The 25,757-nt window shown below is 37.3% G+C and overlaps 2 protein-coding genes across 2 annotated transcripts; both read right to left on the reverse strand.

Annotated features, from left to right (window-relative positions):
- Window positions 1-5,423: 5,423 nt before the first annotated feature.
- Window positions 5,424-6,887, reverse strand: LOC104116647 (protein FAR1-RELATED SEQUENCE 4-like). The gene is made up of 3 exons (XM_070175802.1): window positions 6,868-6,887; window positions 5,967-6,711; window positions 5,424-5,882 (listed from the first exon to the last, which is right to left on the reverse strand). The coding sequence occupies exons 1-3, from the start codon at window positions 6,885-6,887 to the stop codon at window positions 5,424-5,426; spliced, it is 1,224 nt and encodes a 407-aa protein (XP_070031903.1).
- Window positions 6,888-7,576: 689 nt separating this feature from the next.
- LOC138891773 (uncharacterized) lies at window positions 7,577-9,810 on the reverse strand. Its single transcript, XM_070175516.1, has 2 exons — window positions 9,712-9,810; window positions 7,577-8,760 (listed from the first exon to the last, which is right to left on the reverse strand). The coding sequence occupies exon 2, from the start codon at window positions 8,757-8,759 to the stop codon at window positions 7,593-7,595; it is 1,167 nt and encodes a 388-aa protein (XP_070031617.1). The 5' UTR covers window position 8,760; window positions 9,712-9,810; the 3' UTR covers window positions 7,577-7,592.
- Window positions 9,811-25,757: the final 15,947 nt, after the last annotated feature.

Raw genomic sequence — 25,757 nt, forward strand, 5'->3', positions numbered from 1 at the left:
TAACTTGTAACTCTAAGTTCAGGACTACGTGTCCTTAACTTTATAACTTGTAACTCTAAATTCAGGACTACATGTCCTTATTTTTTTAAGTTGGAACTCTAAGTTCGGGACTACCTGTCCTTAATTTCTGTGCTTGTAACTTGAAGTTTAGGACTATTTGTCCTTAACTTTTTAACTTGTAACTCTAAGTTCAGGACTACATGTCCTTATTTTTTGAACTTGAAACTCTAAGTTCAGGACTAACTATCCTTAATTTCTGTGCTTGCAACTCTAAGTTAAAGACCAAGTGTCCTTAATTTGTGAGCTTGTAACTTAAAGTTTAGGACTACCTGTCCTTAACTTTTTAACTTGTAACTCTAAGTTCAGGACTACATGTCCTTAATTTCTGTTCTTGTAACTCTAAGTTAAGGAACACTTGTCCTTAATTTGTGAGCTTGTACCTCTATGTTAAGGACCAATGTCCGTAACTTATAAGCAGCTAACATTCTGATTCTTATTTTAAATACTATCTCACAGGCTTTAAAGAAAAACCTAGGATCAAAGATTGATACTTTATTGAAGCTTCTTGACAAACCTCATGAAAGGACCATAGAGAGAGAACCTAGTGTTCCAATTAGCAAAGATGCAGTTGATGATCAATGTGATGATATAGATGTGCATGTAGAAGATCATTATGAAAGCGATTATAGAGATGCGCATCTAGAAGATGAAACTGATATTGACATCGAAATTGGGAAAGGTTAGATACAGTTTTTGAATTTGTTATCATTGAAATTTATATTCAATAGCATAATACATATAAGTGAGAGACAAGTGTAACAGACAATATCATGGAATGGAATGTCAAGACTAGGAAAATCCAAAAGAGACAAGTGTAACAGACATAATTTGTAAATCTGGAGTGCAATCTCAGGATTTAGAAAATCCATTAGGAACAAGTATAAGTGAGATTGTATGCAAATGTGTTGAAAAAATATATGATCTATCTACACCTCTCTCACTTAAAGAGAAATTTGGAAATCAAAATGATGCAAATCAAGGTTATATGGAATTTTCATGACATGTTGAATGTTAGTTTTAGTAAACTATTAGTAACAAGTATTAATTGTAAATGTTATAGAATCTTTTGAAACTGCAAGGAAAGAAGATGGAGTGGACTATCAAGATGATGAAATTTCAAAAGAGAGAAGTGGAGGACAATCTCAAGATATAGAAAATACCCAAGGAACAAGCATAAGTGAGATTGTTTGCAAATGTATAGAAGGAACGTATGATATCTCTACACCTCTCTCTCTTACAGACAATATTGGAAGCCAAAAAAATGCTAGTCAAGATAATGATTTAACTGGCATGATCTTGACAGTTGCAAAAGGTTAGATAGAGTTTTTTTTCATCTTATACATGTTTGTTTTAATCAAAGATTAGTAACAAGTACTAATTGTGTTAGCTCCTATAAATATTTTGCAGAATCTTGTTAACTTGCAATCGAAGAACATGGAGAACAGTTGAAAGATAAAAAAAATGCAAGCAATATGTCAGCACTATTGTCTGTTAAAGAAATACAAGAAGGCAGCGTGGCCAACACAAGTATTGATTGTGTTCTTAATATTATATTCATAATTCAAATTGTCAGGACATTTCAAAAATTATGTCCTTAGTTTTTGTCTCTTTATTTGACAATTCATAGAATTGACGACTTGCAGCAAACTAATGTATATGTAGTGTTGCTTGCAGAGCAAAACAAAAATGAAGTCGTTAACCAATATACTAGGAAAAGGAAGAGAGATAGTATTGGTTTTGATGGTCCATTATTTGCTATTCTTACTCCTACTCCTCCGACTACACAAATGAGCATTGATGAGGGTTTGTCTATGGAGGTTGAAGGAAATGTTGAAGAAGAGCTTGGTCGAGGGAAAAGGAATAAGAAGCTTAGTTGGCAATTGAAATCTCCTTTTGAACAGAAAAGAAAAAGAGGAACATCGATGGCTCACAATGAAAATACTCCTAAGTATACAGGCTGGATAAAATCAAAATATACTCGTACATGTATTTTTCATTATGCCAAAGATAATAAAAACTTATTGAAGAAATTCATTGGGTGGTTGAGCAAGGAGAAATGGAAAGGTCGCAAAAAAGTGTAAGTCCCTAAATGTATTCATTATTTCTTAATTGCTTACATTTGTGTCTTGAAATTGTAATTTTAAATTCAGGACTAAGTGTATTGAGCTTCCAACTCTAACTTCATGACTAAATGTCCTAAATTTTTGAGCTTGTAACTCTAAGTTAAGGATTAAGTGTCCTTAACTTTTGAGATTGTAAATCTAAGTTCAGGACTAACTGTCCTTAACTTTATAACTTGTAACTGTAAGTTAAGGACTACCTGCCCTTAATTTTTGAATTTGCAACTCTAACTTCAGGACCAAGTGTCCTTAATTTTTGAACTTCCACTCTAAGTTCAAGACCAATTGTCCTTAACTTATGAGCTTGTTACTCTAAGTTCGGGACTTTAATTTATGAGCTTGTAAGTATAAGTTCAGGACCAAGTGTCCTTAACTTTTGAACTTGTAATTGTAAGTTAAGGACTACCTGTCCTTAATTTTTGAATTTGCAACTCTAACTTCAGGACCAAGTGTCCTTAATTTTTGAACTTCCACTCTAAGTTCAGGACCAATTGTCCTTAACTTATGAGCTTGTTACTCTAAGTTCATGACTAATTGTCCTTTAATTTATGAGCTAGTAAGTCTAAGTTCAGGACCAAGTGTCCTTAACTTTTGAACTTGTAACTGTAAGTTAAGGACTACATGTCCTTAACTTTTGAATTTGCAACTCTAACTTCAGGACCAAGTGTCCTTAATTTTTGAACTTCCACTCTAAGTTCAGGACCAATTGTCCTTAACTTATGCGATTGTTACTTTAAGTTCATGACTAATTGTCCTTTAATTTATGAGCTAGTAAGTCTAAGTTCAGGACCAAGTGTCCTTAACTTTTGAACTTGTAACTGTAAGTTAAGGACATCCTGTCCTTAAATTTTGAATTTGTAACTCTATCTTCAGGACCAAGTGTCCTAAACTTATGACCTTGTTACTGTAAGTCCAGGACTAAGTGCCCTTAATTAGGAATTGAGAACTAACTTATAAACTTCTAACTTTGATATTTTCAAAATTTTCAGGGGACAAACTAATATATATGCTGAGGATAATGGTGTGAGAAAGAATCCATATAAATTGTACCATCAAAAATTCAGTAAAAAAATATTCTTCCTTGAGCTTGCAGATAGTAGCTTTGTACTTGATGATAAGGTTTGATAATTCACAAGGCATTTGTTTTCTTTCTTCTTAATTTATTATTTTTTATTTATTTATGACTGATGGATTTTTTTCTTTTTTTGTCTTTTTATGAAGCATATTGACATTGCCCTGTATTATTTGAGAAAGAAGGAATGCTACCACCCTTGCGCCCATCCTTTTTGTTGCACAACTATAACTATACTTTTTGATAACTATATGCTAATTGTGTATAAGAATTTCAATGAAGATGCTTCAGATTTATTTTGGTGTGATGATAATCAGTTGGTTCTCACACCATATGTGTGGGATGACAATCGTAGATGTGGAATTGCTTGGACAGAGGTTGACAAAATCTTTTTTCCATGTCGGCTTCCTTTAGAAGATAATGATGTTATGACACATTTTCTTTTGGGGGTATTGGACTTGAATAAGAGAAAGATTGATGTGTACGATTCCATATATAGTGAGCCATATGAGCAAGGAATGAAACACATTGAAATGTATGCACGCATGATCCCCCACTTGCTAAAGTTCTCACAGTTTGAGAAAAATCACAAGTCTTTTGGAAATGCATTCAACAAATTTGATATTCAGTGGCAAAGATCACCACACCAAACTGGATCGTACGTGTTGTCATTTGCTATATAATTTATATGTACTTTAGATTTATTTTATTAAAGATATTATTTAATTGACTCCATATTTTTTTAGGACTGATTGTGGTGCATTCCTAATCAAGTATGTGGAGTTGTTGATGATGGGAAAGGATGTGGAGAAATTCCAACCTGAGGACATATCAAACTTCAGAAAAGAACTTGAAGCAAATCTTTGGGAACATGTAGAGTGGAAAAGAAATTCTGATTATGATACACCACCAGAAAATGTCGGCGACGACTATGATAGTGAAAATGAAACTTCCTGCCCAAAGGAGCTGTAGTGTAGTTGTAAAGAAAGTCAGCTGTAGTGGAATTGGTATAAAATTACTGTAAAGAATCCATATGAATTCTGAAATATCCTGTAAATTGTCACAAGGCACTTTATTTTGTTTGCATAGCATAATTTTTTTGTCACAAATATGCTAAATTACAGTTTCAGCAGTAATATGAAGGCATCGTGTTATTAATTTCTTTCTTTCTGTTAACTATTGATTTGTCCATTTTTTCACAGTTTTAAAGGGCCAATCTTTGATTAAATTGTCTTGAAGTTTTTAGAAATTCAAAGCAACACACATTGATTGTTGTAGAACTTCAGAATCTGTTAACTACATCCTTATTTGTTGAAGGATGAAAATAATATTCAAGACATATTTTTTTAAATATGCTAAACTTCTGGAATATAGACAATAAACTGAGATTTCCAGAAGTTAAGGACATTTTAGAAATTTATGTCCTATATATTAGATTCATACTTCAAATGTTCAGGACGTTTCAAAAAATTATGTCTTGAAGTCTACTTGTACCAATCTCATTTTAAAAATAAGATGTAGCAAGCTGTGTTTAGCAAGCTGCAGATGTCAATTTTATAACTACTGATTTGTCCATTTTAAATTGCCAGTTTTTTATTAAATCTGTAGAGATATAGCAAAAGATACATTGATTATTGTAGAACTTCAGGACATTATGTTCATAAACGTCCTGATTTGTTGAAGGACGAAAATAATATTCAGGACATATTTTTCTAAAATGTCCTGAACTTCTGAAAATCTAGATAATAATCTGAGATTTTCAGAAGTTAAGGACATTTTAGAAATTTATGTCCTTAATATTAGATTCATACTTGAAATTTTCAGGACTTGTAAAAGATTATGTCCTTAAGTTTTACTTGTACCAATCTCATTTTAAAAATAAAGATGTAGCAAGTTGCAGGCGTCAAATTATATAAAGAAAAGGACTTTCTTGTTTAATTACGGCAAGAATAAAATCCCATAAACAATAATTGGTCCAACAAAGGTAAATTGAACTCCCAGAAAAAGAAAAAGAAACAAAGAGCAAGTAAGTGCAAAGAAACTTTGAAAATTCAGGACATCTTTTATATAACTATCTGCTAATGTTTACTTGCTCAAATAAAAACAATCTAAATGAATCTAATTTATAGCAAAAACTTAAAAGAGTAGATAAACATAAGTGGATATATCTATTATTCTCTATGCTTCCTTGAAAATGGATGGACTGCCGGAGAATATATACAAGATGTTCTATTATGACCAATTCTTCTGCAACGACCAGATTTGAATGTTATTTTTGATGATTCGGTAGCTGGAATATGCCTTTTCTTCTGCCTTCTACCTGGCGGAACTTTGAAATCTGGAGGTTTAATAATTTGTGACTTAACACTCTCTGGTACAATCCAAGAATCCGTATGTCCTACAGGATGTATTTGTCTTTCATATGTTTTCAGCCAAGATTCCTTTAAGTACCAGTCCGAGCAGAAATTGGACTTCTTGATGTTTCTCTTCTCGATAGCTGCAATTGCATGTATACATGGTAATTCATCAAATTGAAACTGAAAACAATCACATGTTCTTTTATTTAAATCCACCAAGAAAGTAATTCCTTCTTCCTCAACTCTAGAATGCCATGAATCAATAGGGAAGACCTTCAAAGTTGAAAAACTATAAGTTAGTACACTAAGTTAAATTATCATTAAAATAATAAGCTAAAGTAAGAATATAATACTTACATTTAAAGTAAAAGCTAAATCTATCTTTTTCTTCAATTCCTCTACTACCCAACAAGAAACGTCATAAAAAGTTCCTTCTGCTTCATTTCTTCTTTCATAAAACCAACGTTGTAGCTTCACTTGGATGAAATCCATCATTCTTAATATAGGCAACTCCCTTGCTTCTAATAGCATAGAATTCATTGACTCAACTATGTTTGTTGTGAGCATGTCATATCTTCGTCGTGGACTACAAGAACGTGCCCACCTTTCCGGTGGTTCTTCCATCAAGTAGTCAAAAGTCTTCTTATCAACTTTTGCTATATCTGACATGTATAGATCAAATTCTTTGCGCCTGTATACTCTTGCAGCACTTTGAAAAAGTTTTATGACCTCACTTTTCACTTTCCTTCGCTTTAGGTTCTGCTCCAAATGATAGATACAAATCCCATGGTGGCTTTCAGGATATACCTTTGCAATGCCATGTGCAATAGATTGATGCCTGTCCGATAAAAAAATTAAATTGTCACGGCTCCCAATTGCATTGCGAAGCTCACTAAAGTACCACTCATAGGAATTGTTATTTTCAGATTCTGCAATTCCAAAGGCTAGTGGGAATATTTGGTTATTTGCATCCTTTGAAACTGAAATCATTAAAACACCACGATATTTTGACTTCAAAAAAGTTGCATCAACAACAATCACTGGTCTACAATGATTCCAACCAGCTATTGATGATCCATATGAATAAAACATATAAAGAAACCTGAAAATACAGTTTAACAGAAGATTAAAAATACAGGACACCAAATCCTTAATATTTTTACTGCACATATCAAAGTTAAGGACACAATGTCCTTAATATTTTCAGTGCACACATCAAAGTTAAGGAGAACTTGTCCTTAACTTTTAGAATGCACACATCATAGTTAAGGACACCATGTCCTTAACTTTTACAATGCACACATCAAAGTTAAGGACACCATGTCCTTAACATTTTCACTGCACACATCAAAGTTAAGGACACCATCTCGTTATCATTTTCACTGTACACATCAAAGTTAAGGACACCATCTCGTTAACATTTTCACTGCATACAGCAAAGTTAAGGACACAATGTCCTTAACTTTTTCACTGTACACATCAAAGTTAAGGACACCATGTCCTTAACTTTTTCACTGCACACATCAAAGTTAAGGACACCATCTCGTTAACTTTTTTACTGCACACATCAAAGTTAAGGACACCATGTCCTTAATATTTTTACTGCACACAGTAAAGTTAAGGACACAATGTCCTTAACTTTTTCACTGCACACATCAAAGTTAAGGACACCATGTCCTTAACTTTTACAATGCACATATCAAAGTTAAGGACACCATGTCCTTAAGTTTTTCACTACACACATCCAAGTTAAGGACACCATGTCCTTAACTTTTTCACTGCACACATCAAAGTTAAGGACACCATGTCCTTAACTTTTTCATTGCACACATCCAAGTTAAGGACACCATGTCCTTAGCTTTTTCACTGTACACATCAAAGTTAAGGACACGATGTCCTTAATATTTTCATTGCACACATCCAAGTTAAGGACACCATGTCTTAAAGTTTATAAAACAGACTAATAAAAATCTTTTTGATTGTTTACCTGTTGTTGTCGTCTATCTTTATGTTAGTGTATGTTCCCGGATTTTTACTTTTCATCATATACAAGTATGAAGACAATAATTCATAATTCTCTTCAGGAGTTCCTCTTATTAAAGCTGAAGCAAGTTGAATAGCACGCCACGCCTTGTGATAACCAATGTCTAGTCCATGCAATTTTTGCATTTCTGCCATGACAAAGGCTGGTGTAACTTCAAACCTTGGGTCTCGAAGATTGTCGATAATGTAACCACTAATCAACTTTGAAGTTGCATGCCTTTGATCAACTTTCATAGTGTTAACTGAGCAGTCATGATTTTTCTCAATCTTTACTATCTTGAATAGTGTTGAATCTTTAATTCTGAAAGCACGCACACACCACCCACACCTATCATCATTGCATTTCAACGAATATCTTGTTGAGCTTGATCTAACAACCTTGAATTCAAAATGTCCTTTAATTGCTATATTGGAAAAACAGTTAATTATACTCTTCTTTTTGTCAAATATTGATCCCACTTTTATTTCATCCAACGAAGCATTTTCTCTTAATATCGTAGTTGGGGATTCTTTTTGTTTCGAATTTGAGCTTTGTCTAGTTAGTTGAGTAAAGGTTTTTTCAGCAACTTCTTCTATTACTGGTGCACTCTCTAAGACTTGAATACCCAAAGCTTTTTCGTTGTCAATCTCTATAATGCTTTGTCCTTCTACTTGAATAGAATCAAATGTTTGAAACACCTCTTCAGTTATTGGTTGAGCTTCAACCACATCTATTTCCATTATCTGTTGGCATTTGTCTTGATTGTCTTGTTGAGTTTCTGTATTGACATGTTCAAAGGTGCTTGTAGAATCAAAAACTCTTTTCGAAATATCAACAATGAAACGACAGCCCTTGAAGAGTGAATGACTTTTTAGTAACTCTATACATGTGTGAAGATCTAAATCTTTGGATACAAGCATTCCCTTGCTTGTTCCCAGATTGATATCAAACCATATCATTGCTTCAAACTTGTCTCTATCCAATTCAATAACTTCAAAGACCTGGTTAATGAAATCTTCAAATCGAATTGCCTCAGGTACTAGAACAAGCTTTGTTTGATGATCAAGATACTTATAGTCTGCAGTCCATCTACCATTAAAAGCAACTATAATACATATTGTATCCATCCTGCAAGTCAAGAAAATGGAAAATTCAGGACATATTTATACAACAATCGTGAAGTTAAGGACAAGATGTCCTAAACTTTATCAATACAAGTTTCAAAACACAGGACACTATGTCCTTAATATTTAGAACAACAGTCATAAAGTTAAGGATATCATGTCCTAAACTTTATCAATACAAGTTGCAAATACAGGACACTATGTCCTTAATATTTACACAGTAGTCATGAAGTTAAGGACATCATGTCCTAAACTTTATTAGTATAGGTTGCAAAAACAGGACACTATGTCCTTAATTTTTACACAGTAGTCATGAAGTTAAGGACATCATGTCCTAAACTTTATCAGTACAAGTTGCAAAAATAGGACACTATGTCCTTAACTTTGATGTGTGCAATCAAAATGTTAAGGACATGGTGTCCTTAACTTGGATGTGTGCATTGTAAAAGTTAAGGACAAGCTGTCCTTAACTTTGATGTGTGCAGTGAAAAAGTTAAGGACATTGTGTCCTTAACTTTACTGTATGCAGTGAAAATGGTAAAGACATGGTGTCTTTAATATTTAGAACAACAATCATGAAGTTAAGGACATCGTGTCCTTAACTTTATTAATACAATTTGCAAATACAGGACACTATGTCCTTAATATTTAGAATAACAGTCATGAAGTTAAGGACATCGTGCCCTTAACTTTATTAATACAAGTTGAAAAATACAGGACACTTTATCCTTAATATTTTTTAGAACAACAATCATGTTAAAGACACTAAATCCTTAACATTATGTCCTCAATATTTATAGAACAATCACAGAGTTAAGGACGCGATGTCCTTAACGTTATCAATACAGAAAAGAAAAAAAAATCAAATTCCTAGCATCTTATTCTTCAGTAACGAAATAAAAATCCACACAAACACACAAAAGCATATAGAGATATCTGAAACTTTAGAGCTTACTGTAATTTTATGGTGAATTTTGGACGAGAAAGTTGAATTCTGAACTTAGACAAAAAGTTTGAAATCGGAAGAGAAGCTTCTGCAATTTTGGACGATCACAACAATTCTCTGCATGTAAGTTTGCACCTAAGTTTGAGCTGCTGCTGATCGTGAATAAGGAGCGTATGTATCAGCGAAATCCTATATAGCAGAAGGGTATTTTTGTCCGGGTGGATAAAAATTTATTAAAGCAGTGGCTAAAGACTTAATACATTTAAAACAGTGGCTTAAAAGTAAATACATGTGTTATTACTGTCTATATGTGCACATCGGCCCAGTTTTTGTTGTAAAATGGGCTTCTAACATAGACTTTTTTACACGCTTGATCCTTTTTTATAACTATTATTTAAAAAATAGCATCATTTATTATTTATTCCATAAAGAGCACATTTATTTTTCATTATTAGCATATTATAAAAATTAAGCTCAACATCTAATAAGTTAACTGACTCACTAATCACATAAAGTATTTTTGTTTGTCCATCTTCATTTTCCCTTTCCAACATTTATCTTCTTCACTCTATTTTTAAAAATCTAATGCATATGTGAATGCCACCTAAATTCAAGATGTATTGATTTATACGTCTTTTATACTTTGTATATCAAGTATCACTTTAATTCAAAATAAATTTATATGTATATAATTGTTGTATATTTATTTGTGAAGTGCCATCTTATTTTAAGATGTATTTTTAATGTATATTTCAAATATATTTTATATGTCAAGTGCCATTTAGATTCAGGATGTATTTTTTATGTATATATTTTTTGTATATTTATATGTCATCTTAATTAAATTTAAGATATATTGTTTTATGTATATTTCACATGTATAAGTGTCATATTAATTGAAAATGTATTTTTATGTATATTTTATATGTGTTAATTCAATGTATATTTTTGTATATATATGTTTTGTATATATTAACATATATTATTATCGAAATAAGATCTTTATATTAAGAAAAGAAGAAAGAAGGAAGAGAAAAACTTAAGAAAGATAATTAATAGAAAACGAATGGAACAAATTTAGAAAATATATTGGCTTCGGCAGAAAACAAAATTAAGAATATGAAGAAAAAGAAGGAAAGCTAATAGATAAAGAAAGAAAGAAAAAAAGCATGATTTTTGTACAAAGAATTATTGACTTTCCATTCAAATTGCTTATGTTTAGGGAATAATAAATAATATTCTTATTTTAATGGAACTGTGTGCTACAAATATAATTATTTTCCTGCCACAACTGCAATATTGGGTTTCATGCTAAAAATTTGTTATATTTCTTTTAAACTGTGACAGTTATGTAAAGTTCCCTTTAACATATTTATCGGTCGACCAAGACTGATTACAACTGCTAGAGAAATATATTACAAATATATACTGATATATATATATATATATATATATATATATATATATATATATATATATATATATATATAGAGAGAGAGAGAGAGAGAGAGAGAGAGAGAGAGAGAGAGAGAGACGGCAATTATACTATAATAAATCTCTTGTAAAAATTTGGTTGGATGATTCTTTTTCGCCACTTATGAATATTTAGCCATTGTTTGACATGTAATTAGAAAATAATTATTTTTTAATACAAAAAAAGAAGTTAGACAAAAATATCCCTACTTAACACTCCAACACAATTTATACTGGAGTTGAAAGCATTTCAAGTGAAACTATAGCAATAAATTTGACATACAATAGCAAACAAAAGCAGCTTATCTATAACGTCTTCCTGATATATCGGAAGTGCAGCTCACATTGCATGCTCAAAATTGTTGGCCTTATCGGGATATTCATGTACGATAACAACTACGCCTCAAATTTCAAGTAAGTTTGAATTGGTTATACGAACCTATACACGAATAGCTGAATACTGAAAGCTAACACTGGACAAAAATAATGTTGGATCGCCAAACCGATGCGATTTGGTGGTGGAAAAACTTTCAAGAATATAGAAGTTATAAAACAATTGCTTTGATTCAGCAAAATTAGAATAAGAAAACTATATTATTAAAAAGTGGCTAAACATTGATAGTTTTGTAACGCTCGTTAAAACTTAATTAATGTTCTAAAAATAACGGTTTGTCAATTTCATCCGTTTTTTTGTTTAAGTCGAAAATTAAAATAACTACTATTAATTTTAAGAAAAGTAATTTAATATTTCTGAATATTTTGGCCGTATTTTTAGGAGAATATAATTCCCTTATTAATGTATCCTACTTTTCTAGAATTATAAAATCGTTTCTAAACCAGTGGGACTTTTAATTGAATGTTGTACGACTCCTACTCTCTCTTTAGCATGAAGCTGTGGGTAGTTTGGTTCACACCCTAATTATGTGCAAATTTTAAAATATTAATAATTTAAGTAATTATTAATAATAAATAAATTGTCATGCAATAATTAATTATAATATAATGATTGTTAATAACAGAATTATCGCTATAATTACTCTCTTTAAGAATATTTTTGTTTTTAAATATTCTAATAATGCACATATTCTTATTCCATATTTTACCTCACATAAAATAATATGTAAAATCTACACTATTTAATACGGATATTATTTAATTCACCAATTAAACCTAGCTTAAGTGTATGTGGTAAAATTAATTAGCGCCAACTGGACAAATGACGAGACGATGCGTGGAACTAAAGACAGATAACATGTGAGACAGTTGGAAAAGACAACATTCAATGAGCAGTCGTTACAAAGAATCTCTGCGTTTATGATCAACCGTTATGCAGCCATCAATGACGGTTTAATTCTCATTCAAGAGGAGCTTGATTTGGGATCTTGTCTCTTTAGATAGAGCTATAAATAGGAGAATTAACTTCCATCGTAGGAAACAAAACATTTTGTACAAAAATTTATAATCTGCACTCATTCTATAGAATTGATCTCTTTATTTTATTCTTAACTTTGCTCTTGCTATTGCTATCGGAGAAGCTAAACACTTAGCCAAGTCTGTATTTATAACGACTCAACCAGTCGTTTTGCTTTCTAGAATTCTATTTCCCTAAATAAGACTCCCCGTATGTACTTTTACTGTTTCATGACTTGCAAGGATGGTTGGTTCGGGTTTGGAAGGGTTTAGGTTAAAATCGGAACACTCAGTTCCTTAATATTGGCTTAAAAGAGGTTGAGTTTGACTTGAGTCAACGTTTTGAGTAAACGACCTCAGAACCGGGATTTGATGGTTCCAATAGGTCTGTATAATAATTTTGGACTTGGGCGTATGTCCGAATCGGATTTTGGATGACCTGGGAACGTTTCAGCGCTTAATATTGAAAGTTGGCACATTGAAGGTTTTCAACTTCTTTAAGTTTGGTTTGAAGTAGGATTTGGTGTTATCAAGGTCCGTTTGGGATTCTGAGCCTGGAAATAGTTTTGTATGTGATTTAATACTTGCACGCAAAATTTAGCGTTATTCCGAGTTGATTTGATAGGAATTGGATGCGCAGGAGTGTTTTTTAGAAGTTTTAAATTTCATGATTTGATTCATGCGTTTTGGCGTCCGATTCGGGATTTTAGATGTTATTTTGGTATTTCGATCACGCAGGAGAGTTCGTATGATATTTTTAGACTTGTGTGGATGTTTGGTGTGGAGCCCCAAGGGCTTGGGTGAGTTTCAGACGCATTCGGAGGGATGGAAGGAATTCAGTTTTTTGGTTTTATTTTGCTGGTGCCTCACGTATTGCAAATGCGAGATTTTGTTCGCATTCACGAGGTTGGCTTCGTAATTGCAATGAGGCAGGAATCGCATTAGTGAGCTTTTCCTTCGCTTCTACGATCGGCACCTCTTCACATTTGCGAACATCTTGGTCGCATTTGCGACCCTGTCAGAGAAGGCCAACCTTCGCATTTGCGACCCTCGAATTTACGAATAAGATGTCGCAAATGCGACATCTGCGACTGGTCTTAGGCAATTTTGAGAGCGTTTTGCAGAGGGATTCCATCAACATCAAGAGGTAAGTGATCCAAATCAATTATTTAGCTAAATACGCGAATCATAGGTAGTTTAATATCGATTATTTAGCTAAACCTAGGATTTTGGTAAAAATGAGATTTAACCACGAAAATGATTATGGAATTAGGTAAAAATTATATATTTGAGTCCGTGAGGATATGGGTAACAATTATCTTCGAAAATTTCCAGAATCCGGGCACCTAGGCCCGGGGGTAAATTCTAGGAATCTTCCAATTTGAGTTGGGTAATTACTCTAATAGTTAAATTATGAACTTTTGAGTATATATTGATTATTTTAAATACCATTTGGCTAGCTTCGGATTGTTCGGCACCAAGTTGGGTCCTTAAAATGAATTGTGGGTCGAAAAGTGAGCTTTGAGACGAGATAAGTCTCTTGCCAAACCTTGTAAGACGGAATTTATCCCATAGGTGATTTAATTTACTATTTGCTTCTAATTATGGGGGCTACGTACGCACGAGATGAAGAGAGTTCATGCGTAGCTACTAATTATGCTTATGTCCGGGTAGTTTAGGACCCAAATCATGAAATACTTATAATGTTTGCGCCCTACTTGTTAATTAAAGTGCCTAAATTATATTGGAACTTGATAGAGGAATTGTAAAAGACCGAATTTCACTTACTTGAGTTTTGGCGGGTTACTTGGCCGTTAATAGAAATTGTTCTTCTTTGCGTATTAACCTTGTAATAACTTTTAAATCAGATGTTCAAAAGGTATCCTCTCTTCTTGTGAAGCGGGCCGAACGCCTCGACAGTAGAATAAATGCATCTATGGTTCATGCCGCTCGACCCTCGTCAGTGTACACATTATTCTAGATCCGGTCGTACGACCTCGACATAAATTGTGTGTGATAATACTCGGAGCCTAATTATACTTGATATTATTTTAGGGTTTGAGCAGTTATAATTATTTAATGACAAAAATTGACCGGTGATTTATTATTAGTGAAAGAATTATTATTCACTGCTTGTTATTGAGTTATTATTATTATTATTATTTACATAACCCATGCTTATTTAGAATTTATGTATTTTATTGTTGGCCTATAATAAGTGTCGATGTCGACCCCTCGTCACTACTTCTTCGAGGTTAGACTAGATACTTACTAGGTACATGTTGTTTATGCACTCATGCTATACTTCTGCACTAATCGTGCATGATCTTAGGCAGGTGCATCTGGCGGTCATATCGGCGCGCCTCCCCGTTACTCCGAGGACTAGTGGTGAGCTATTCCCCGATCCGTTCTGCAGCACCTAGAGTCTTTCTTTTACATTTATTTTCTGTCTACTTTTATTTTTTAGACAGTAGTTAGAGTTTTGTGTATTCTACTAGTTTCTCATACACTTGTGACACCGGGTCTTGGAACACATACTAGTGGACTTTATGGTTTTGGAGTATTTATGTCAATGTATTTGCTAACTCATTGTGTAACGACCCGACGGATTATTTTGAACTCTAGCGCGTTGTTTGGCGGTTTGAGGCTTTGAGTAGCTTAACTTCAGGTATATTGACTTGTACGTATGGCCGGAATTGAATTTCGGGAAGTTTGGGCTGGATTTGGAAAGAAAATTCTACTTTTCGGAAGCTTTAAGTTGGAAGAATTGGCTAAGATTTGACCTTTGAATAAACGAGCTCAGAATTAGGATTTGAAGGTTCCAATAGGTTAGTATGATGATTTCAGACTTGGGCGTATGTTTGGGTTGAGTATCGGATCACCCGGGAGGCGGGAGCGTTTCGGCGCTTATTATAGAGGGTTGGCATTTTAAAGGTTTAAGAATTTTATAAGTTTGGTTTGAAGTGGATTTTGATGTTATCGATGTCTGTTCGGGGTTTTGAGACTTGGAATAGCTTTATTATGTCATTTGTGACTCGTGCGCAAAATTTGAAGTCATTCCGGATTGATTTGATACGTTTCGACACAGGATATAGAATTTGAAAATTTATAAGTTTGATTCGAGGCGTGATTCTTGATTTTAATGTTGTTTGACGTGATTTAGGGCTTCGACTAAGTTCCTATTGTATTTTGGGATGTGTTGGTATATTTGGTTAAGGTCCCGAAGGTCTCGGGTGGATTTCGGATGGTTAACGAATTGAATTTGGCTTTATGAAATTGCTGGTGGCAGCACATCTGGTGTAACCGCACCTGCGAGGTTTTGGCCGCAGGTGCGGAGCCCCAGAAGTGACCAAGAGGGTCGGAGAAGCAATTCTGGGTGAGCAAGGCAGTAGCGCAGCTACGAGACCATTTCCGCATCTGCGATGGCGCCGATGCGGCATCCTTGAGCACATAAGCGGAATGGCTGGGGAAGGATGGGACCGCAGATGCGGTTATTTAACTTCGGAGCGAGGTAAGTCTCCTGTCTTACTCTGTGAGGGGGGAAACTACCTATAGGTGATGTGTTTGTTATGTGATACTTGTTGCGGAGGTTACGTACGCACGAGGTGACAAGAGTCTGTACGTAGCTAGATTCATGTTATGTCCGGGTAGACTTAGGTTCCCGCCATGCTATAACTGTACTATTTGAGTTGTATCTAGCATATTAAATTTACGACTTGAGACTAGGCTTGTGTAGAGTGATAGACTTGCTATTGTACAGATGTGACAACTTCATGATAAGCCGCAGATTAATTGTACTTTCCTTACGAAATTCTCCTGTGTTATGCGTTCTCATTGAAAAGCTCCCTTAAAAATCTATAACTCACACGACTATTCATGAGTGGGGGTCGAGGACCCGTCAAAGCTTCTTATTCTAATGGGATCAGGCCGTTCTCCTAGGCAGGATAGATACATCTATGGTTCGTGTCGTTCGACTCTCGGCAGTGCGCACATTATGATGGATCGGGCCATATGCGCCTCGGCAGGATTATGTGCCACACTCTTATGGGAACGGTCGCCTCGACAATAAAATAGATGTATCTATGGTTCGGCAATATTATTATGGATCGGGTTGTATGCCTCGACATTTCTATAAATACTCTTATGAAATCGTACACAATAATTAATAAGAAGGTAGCATATCTGTGAGTTTTCCTGATTTGAACTTTGACGACCTATCTGGTGAGGTCCATTATATATACTCTGATTGAGGAGGTAACTATTAGATGAGAGTTTGAGTTATTGCTGAGAGGAGAATTTTACTACGTTTTCTCTGACTCACATATGTTTACCTCTATTGTATATGTCTTATTGGACCACTACTAAGTGTTGATGTCTCCCCCTCGTCACTACTTCTCTAGGGTTAGGCTAGATACTTACTTGGTACACGTTGATTTGCGTACTCATGCTATACTTGTTGCACTTATTTTGCAGGTACATATATGTCTAGTGGTCTTTTGGGCGCATAGGCGCGACTATTGCAGGGACTTTACCATGAGCTGCATTTCATGTAACGACCCACAACCTACAGAGTCTCCTTCAGAGTTATTTTTATTCTCCCGTCTAATTTGTATTCCAACCAGATGTAGTATTTTATTTTATTTCCTAGTTGATGCTCATGCACTTGTGACACTTGGGGGTTCCTACAGGTTGTTCATCATTGTAGTTCGGGTACATATTATCATTCACCCTGTACATTTTATTTCATATTATTTAATTAATAAAAAATATGATTTTAAAATTGCTAAAATGTGTAAGTAAGTTGATAGATCACCATTGGCTGGACTGACGGCGGTATTAGGTGCCATCATGACCTTTAGTGGATTTTGGGTCGTGACACATTAGCCTTCGATTTACTTTATTAAATTTTTCTACTCCTCATTTTCTTAATAAATGGAATTCAACTACTTGGAATTTTTTTAAAGAAGAGCAATTACATGATTAGTTCACCGTTGGCTTGACTAGCGGCGACATTGGGCGGCATCAAGGCCTATAGGAGAAACTAGGTCGTGGCAACATGGTATCAGAGCCCTAGGTTCACGTAGGTCTCACAAGTTATGAGCAGGCCTAATAGAGTCTTGTGAATCGGTGCAGAGATGTCTGTACTTATCTTCGAGAGGCTATAGGGTGTTAGGAAACTACTCGTTCTTCATCTCTTATCGTGCAGTTGATGTTGTGATAAGTATCTTTCTCTTATTCTCTCATATATAGTAAGAACGCACGTGGCAGATGTACCCGATCACGGAGGAGTTGCTCCCCATGTTTCTACAGCCCGAAGGAGGGCTCCAGTGAGTGGTAGAGGATGAGGACGTCCCAGTTATGCCACCAGTGGATCCAGTAGAGGTTCCTATTATTGAGGAGCAGGTCGAGGTGCATGTAGTAGAGCCAGCCTAAGTGGATTTCATGTCCGCACCGGGATTCCAGGAGGTCATGGGCCGTATGTTGCGGTTCATGGATTCTATGACTCATGCTGGTTTATTTCCAGCGGACCCAGCCACATATTAGGCGAGAAGGGGAGCATAGACCCTACTACTCAGGCTCTAGGGCATGCAACTGTCGTATATCAAACCCCGGACGGAGCTCAGCCAGTTGCAGCAGCTATACCTAAGCCCAGACCAGCTGCGGTCGGCAATCCGCAGAAGGTATTAGATAGATGGACCGGGCTACATCATCCTGTCTTTGGAGGTGAGCGACATGAGGACCCCAAGACTTTATTGATCGATGCAGGGACAGACAGCACAACATGAGGATATTGGAGTCCCACGAGGTGGACTTTTCCACCTTTCAACTGGAGGGTAGGTCCCGTAGATAGTGGCAGTCCTATCTTCACAGCAGACCAGCAGGTATCCTCCCATGACTTAGGACCAGTTCATACGTCTCTTCCTGGACAGATATATTCCAACCTCTCAGAGGGAAGAGTTGGATTTTTGTTCGAGCAGCTCCAGCAGGGCCAAATGTCGGTGACCGACTATGAGGCGAGATTCTCTAAGTTGTCTCGCCATGCACTTATTATACTTCCTACCGATGCATAGAGAGTGCGGAGGTTTGTTGTATGTTTACACTCTGGTATTCAGGCCACTATGGCCCGAGAGGTTGAGATGCGGACTTCGTATGAGCTAGTTGTGGGGATAGCTCATAGAATCGAGGGTGTCCGTCAGCAGAGCCGAGAGCAGGCGATGAGGGATAAGCGGTTTCGATATTCTGGAGAGTTTAGTGGTGCCCTGGCTGGGGACATGGGTCAGTTTGTGAGGTGTCAATAGTGAAGCCTCATTTCGGCGCAATTCTAGAGAGCTCCTACCGTCTCCCAGCTATTCAGGGTTCCTCCAATGGGCCTTCAGGCCATCAGGGTCAGACTTCAGGTCAGTAGTCCACCATACCGAGAGGTTGTTTCGAGTGCAGGGACCTTGGTCATATGAGGAAGTTCTGCCCCAGGCTTTAGGGCAAGGCAGTGCACCAAGGTCAGCAGCCTATGATTATAGCACCAACTACCACACTAGCCGTCCACCTGCCGAGAGGCAGATGGAAGGTGGGTAGGGGCCGTCCTAGACATGGAGACCAGCCAGGTGGCACTGCAATCAGGTTCTATGCCTTTCCATCTAGACCAGATGCAGTAGCCTCAGATGTCGTGATCATAAGTATTATTTATGTTTGCGGTAGGGATGTTTCGGTACTATTTAATCCAGGATCACATATTCATATGTTTCATCTCAGTTTGCTTATTTCCTGGTGTTCCTCGCGAGTCCTTGGGTACCCCTGTTTATGTGTCCACTCCAGTGGGCAATTCTGTTGTTGTGGATCAGGTCTATCGGTCTTGTATCGTGACTTTATGTGGTTATGAGACTAGAACGGATCTTCTGTCGCTTGATATGACCGACTTTAAAGTCATTCTGGGAATGGATTGGTTGTCCCCTTATCACGCCATCCTTGATTGTCATGCCAAGACGGTTACCTTAGTGATGCTAGAGTTGCCTAGATTGAAGTGGAATGGTTCATCCGTCAGTGCATCTAGTCGGGTTACCTCTTTTATGAAGGCTCGACACATGGTCAAGAAATATTGTTTGCTTATCTAGATTATGTTTGGGATACTACTATAGAGGCTCCGGTGATTGATTCAATGCACGTGGTCCGAAAATTCTCCGATGAGTTCCCTTCTGATCTTCCAGACATGCCACCGGATCGTGATATCTATTTTTGTATTGATTTGGCTCCAAGTACCCAGCCTATCTCCATTCCACCATACCGTATGGCTCCGAAGAAGTTGAAGGAGTTGAAAGAACAGCTTGAGGAGTTGCTAGCAAAGGGGTACGTCAGACCGAGTGTGTCGCCTTGGGGGTGCACCGGTGTTATTCGTGAAGAAGAAATATGGGACTATGTGGATATGCATTCATTACTTCCAGCTGAACAAGGTTACCATTAAGAACAAGTACTTGTTGCCGTGTATTGATGATTTATTTGACCAATTGCATGGTACCAGGGTGTTCTCTAAGATTGACTTGAGATCGAGGTACCATCAGTTGAAGATTCGTGAATCGAATGTTCCGAAGATGGCTTTCTGGACTAGATATGGCCACTATGAGTTTCTGGTGATGTCTTTCGATTTGACTAACGCCCCAACGACGTTTATGGATTTGAAGAACTGGGTGTTCAGGCCATATATTGACTCGTTTTCATTATCTTCGTTGATGACATTTTGATCTACTCGCATAGCATGGAGGAGCACGAGCAGCATATGAGAGTGGTGCTTCAGACCTTGCGGGAACAGAAGCTATATGCTAAGTTCTCCAAGTGTGAGTTTTGGTTAGATTCTATAGCATTCTTGGGGCATGTTGTATAAGGTGAGGGTATTAAGGTAGATCCCAAGAAGATCAAGGCAGTTCAGAGTTGGCCTTGTCCTACCACAGCGATTGAGATCAGGAGCTTCTTGGGATAAGTAGGTTATTATCTCCGGTTTGTGGAGGGATTCTCATCTATTGTAGCACATTTGACTAGATTGACCCAGAAGGGTGCTCCGTTCTGATGGTCCGATGATTGCGAGGCGAGCTTTCAGAAGTTCAAGACCACATTGACTTCAACACCGGTGTTAGTGTTTCCTTCCGGTTTAGGGATGTATATTGTGTTTTGCGACGCTTCACGCGTTGGTTTGGGTTGTGTATTGATGCAAGAGGGGCGAATTATTGCATATGCTTCACGTTAGCTGAAGCCCTATGAGAAACATTACCCCATACATGATTTGGAGTTGTCCGTGATAGTTCATGCCCTTAAGATCTGGAGGCATTATCTTTATGGGGTATCCTGTATGGTTTACACCGATCATCGCAGCCTGTAACATTTGTTTTAGCAGAGGGATCTCAATTTGAGGCAGTGCAGGTGGCTTGAGTTACTAAAAAATTATGATATTACCATCCTTTATCACCCGGGCAAGGCGAATGTGGTTGCGGCTGCCTTGAGCAGAAAGGCGGAGAGTATGGGTAGTTTGGCATTCATTTCAGCAGAGGAGAGTGCATTAGCTTTGGACATTCAGTCCTTGTCTAACAGACTTGTGAGGCTGGATTTTCAGAGCCCAGTCGAGTTCTTGCATGTGTCGTCGCCTAGTCTTCACTATTCGAGCAGATCAAGGCTCGCCAGTACGACGATCCGCACTTATTAGTTCTCAGAGAGACGGTACTACAAGGTGGTGCCAAGGAGGTTACTATCGGTGAGGAGTGTGCCATGCGACTCCAGAGTCGTCTATGTGTCCCTAATGTTGATGGGTTGAATGAAAGGATTCTAGAGGAGGCACACAGTTCTCGGTATTCTATTCACCCAGGTGCTACGAAGATGTATCGCGACCTGGGGCAGCATTATTGGTGGCGACGGATGAAGAAGGACATAGTCGAGTATGTAGTGAGGTGCCTAAATTGCCAGTAGGTTAAGTATAAGCATCAGAGGCCAGGTGGCCTACTCCAGCAGATGGTTATACCTGAGTGGAAATGGGAGCGCATTACTATGGACTTCGTAGTTGGGTTTTCGCGGACCTTGAGAAGGTTTGATACAGTTTGGGTCATTGTTGACAGGCTGACTAAATCAGCAAACTCTATTCCGGTTGTGACCACGTATTTTTTCATAGAGATTGGCCCAGATTTACATTCAGGAGATTGTTCGGTTACATGGCGTGCCTGTTTCCATCATATCAGATAGAGGCCCTCAGTTTACTTCGCATTTCTATAGGGCAGTACAGAGCGAGTTGGGGAGGTTGCTTATGAGCTTGCTTTGCCTCCCAGTCAATCGGGATTTCATCCCGTCTTCCACATGTCTATGCTCCATAAGTATCATGCCGACAGGTCGCATGTGTTAGACTACAACACGGTTCATCTAGATGAGAGCCTGTGTTATGAGGAGGATACAGTTGCCATTGTTGACACACATGTTCGCCAGTTGAGGTCCAAGAAGATTTCTGCGGTAAAAGTTCAGTGGAGGGGTCAATCGGTCAAGGAGGCGACTTGGGAGACCAAGTAGGATATGCGGAGCAGATATTCACACTTATTCGGTACTCTAGGACGAATATTTGTTTAAGAGGTGGAGAATGTAACGACACGACCAGTCGTTTTACATTTGAGAATCCCGCAAATAAGACTCTTCGTATGTGCTTTTACTGCTTCATGACTTACGGGGATAGTTGGTTCGGGTTTGAAAGGGTTAGGATTGAATTCGGAACACTTAGGGTCGGACACGCATAAGTGGTTTTTAGAAGTTTTGAATTTCATGATTTGATTGGCGTCCGATTCGTGCTTTTAGATGTTATTTCGGTGTTTCGATCATGAAATCGAGTTCGTATAATATTTTTAGACTTGTGTGGACATTTGGTGTGGATCCCCGAGGGCTCGGGTGAGTTTCGAACAAGTTCGGAGGGATGGAAGGACTTCAGTTTTCTAGTTTTATGTTGTTGGTGCCTCCGGCATCGCAAATGCGAGATTTTTTTCGCAATTGCGATAAAGCCTGGACGAGGCAGGACTCGCATTTGCTAGCTTTTCCTTCGCTTTTGCGATCAGCACCTCTTCTCATTTGCGAACATCCTGGTCGCATTTGCGACCATGCCAGAGAAGGCCAGCCTTCGCATTTGCGAGGGTTTTGTCGCATCTGCAACTGGTGTAGGAGTTTTTTATTACGGGACTTCGCTTTATTTCCCTCATTTCCCACTTGGTCTTAGGTGATTTTGAGAGCATTTTGTGGAGGAATTCCATCAACATTAAGAAGTAAGTGATCCCTATTAATTCTTTAGCTAAATACATGAATCATGGGTATATTTAACATGTAAATGGTGAAATTAAAGGGATTTTGAGGTAAACCTAGGGTTTTGGTAAAAATAGGATTCAACTACGAAAATGATTATGTAATTAGATAAAAAAAATATATATATTTGAGTCTGTGAGGATATGGGTAATGACTAACTTCGAAAATATCAGGTATCCGGGCACGTAGGCCCGGGGGTAAATTCTAGGAATCTTCCAATTTGGGTCGGGTAATTACTCTAATAGTTAAATTATGAACTTTTGAGTATATATTGATTATTTTAAATACCATTTGGCTAGCTTCGGATTGTTCGGCACCAAGTTGGGTCCTTAAACGAATTGTGGGTCGAAAAGTGAGCTTTGAGACGAGATAAGTCTCTTGCCAAACCTTGTAAGAGGGAATTTACCCCATAGGTGATTTAAATTACTATTTGCTTCTAATTATGGGGGCTACGTACGCACGAGATGAAGAGAGTCCGTGCGTAGCTAATAATTATGCTTATGTCCGGGTAGTTTAGGACCCAAATCATGAAATACTTGTAATGTTTGCGCCCTACTTGTTAATTAAAGTGCCTAAATTATATTGGAACTTGATAGAGGAATTGTAAAAGATCGAATTTCACTTACTTGAGTTTTGGCGGGTTACTTGGCCGTTAATAGAAATTGTTCTTCTTTGCGTATTAACCTTGTAATAACTTTTAAATCGGATGTTCATAAAGTATCCTCTCTTCTTATGGAGCATGCCGAACGCCTCGACAGTAGAATAGATGCATCTATGGTTCATGCCGCTCGACCCTCGGCAGTGTACACATTATTCAAGAACGGGTCGTACGACCTCGACATATATTGTGTGTGATAATACTCGGAGCCTAATTATACTTGATATTATTCTATGGTTTGAGTGGTTATAATTATTTAATGACATAAATTGACCGGGGATTTATTATTAGTGAAAGAATTATTATTCACTGCTTGTTATTGAGTCATTATTATTATTTACATAACCCATGCTTATTTAGAATTCCTGTATTTTATTGTTAGCCTATAGTAAGTGTCGATGTCGACCCCTCGTCACTACGTCTTCGACGTTAGACTAGATACTTACAAGGTACATGTTGTTTATGAACTCACGCTACACTTCTGCACTAATCGTACAGGATCTTAGGCAGGTGTATCTGGCGGTCATATCGGCGCGCACCCCCGTTACCCCGAGGACTAGTGGTGAGCTGCTCCCCGATCCGTTCTGCAGCACCTAGAGTCTCTCTTTTACATCTATTTTCTGTCTACTTTTATTTTTCAGACAGTAGTTAGAGTTTTGTATATTCTACTAGTTTCTCATACACTTGTGACACCGGGTATTGGAACACATACTAGTAGACTTTATGGTTTTGGAGCATTTATGTCAATGTATTTGCTCACTCATTATGTAACGACCCAACCGATTATTTTGAACTCTAGCGCATTGTTTGGCGGTTTGAGGCTTTGAGTAGCTTAACTTCAGGTATACTGACTTGTACGTGTGGCGGGAATTGAATTTCGAGAAGTTCGGGATGGATTTGGAAAGAAAATTCTAATTTCGTAAGCTTTAAGTTGGAAGAATTGGATAAGATTTGACTTTTGAGTAAACGACCTCAGAATCGGGATTTGAATATTCCAATAGGTTCACATGATTATTTCAAACTTGGACGTATGTTTGTGTTGAGTATCGGATCACCCGGGAGGCGGGTGCATTTCGGCGCTTATTATAGAGAATTGGCATTTTAAAGGTTTAAGAATTTCATAAGTTTGGTTTGAAGTGGATTTTGATGTTATCGATGTCTATTCGGGGTTTTGGGCCTTAGAATAGCTTTTTTATGTCATTTGTGACTCGTGCGCGAAATTTAAAGTCATTCCGGATTGATTTGATACATTTCGACAGAGGATATAGAATTTGAAAATTTGAAAATTTATAAGTTTGATTCGAGGCGCGATTCTTGATTTTGATGTTGTTTGACATGATTTAGGGCTTCGACTAAGTTCGTATTGTATTTTGGGATGTGTTGGTATATTTGGTTAAGGTCCCGAGAACCTCGGGTGGATTTCGGATGGTTAACGAATTGAGTTTGGCCTTATGAAATTGCTGGTGGCAGCACATCTGGTGGAACCGCACCTGCGAGGTTTTGGCCGCAGGTGCGGAGCCCCAGAAGTGACCAAGAGGGTCGGAGAAGCAATTCTGGGCGAGCAAGGCAGTAGTGCAGCTACGAGACCTTTTCCGCATCTGCGATGGCGCCGATGCGGCATCCTTGAGCACAGAAGCGGAATGGCTGGGGAAGGCTGGGACCTCAGATGTGGTTATTTAACTTCAGAGATTGTTAAGTCTCCTGTCTAACTCTATGAGGGGGGAAAACTACCTATAGGTGATGTGTTTGTTATGTGATACTTGTTGCGGGGGTTACGTACGTACGAGGTGATGAGAGTCCGTATGTAACTAGATTCATGTTATGTCCAGGTAGACTTAAGTTCCCGCCATGCTATAACTGTACTGTTTTAGTTGTCTCTAGCCTATTAAATTCCCTTATTTTACATTACGACTTGAGACTAGGCTTGTTTAGAGTGATAGACTTGCTATTGTAGAGATGTGACAGCTTCATGATAAGCCGCAGATTAATTGTACTCTCCTTACAAAATTCTCCCGCGTTATGCGTTCTCATCGAAAAGCTCCCTTAAAAATCTATAACTCACATGACTATTCGTAAGTGGGGTCGAGGACCCGTCAAAGCTTTTTATTCTAATGGGATCGGGTCGTTCGCTAGGTAGGATAGATACATATGTGGTTCGTGTCGTTCGACCCTCGGCAGTGCGCACATTATGATGGATCGGGCCATA

Source organism: Nicotiana tomentosiformis, chromosome 5 (assembly GCF_000390325.3).
Source record: "Nicotiana tomentosiformis chromosome 5, ASM39032v3, whole genome shotgun sequence".
Classification (NCBI taxonomy): Eukaryota; Viridiplantae; Streptophyta; class Magnoliopsida; order Solanales; family Solanaceae; genus Nicotiana; species Nicotiana tomentosiformis.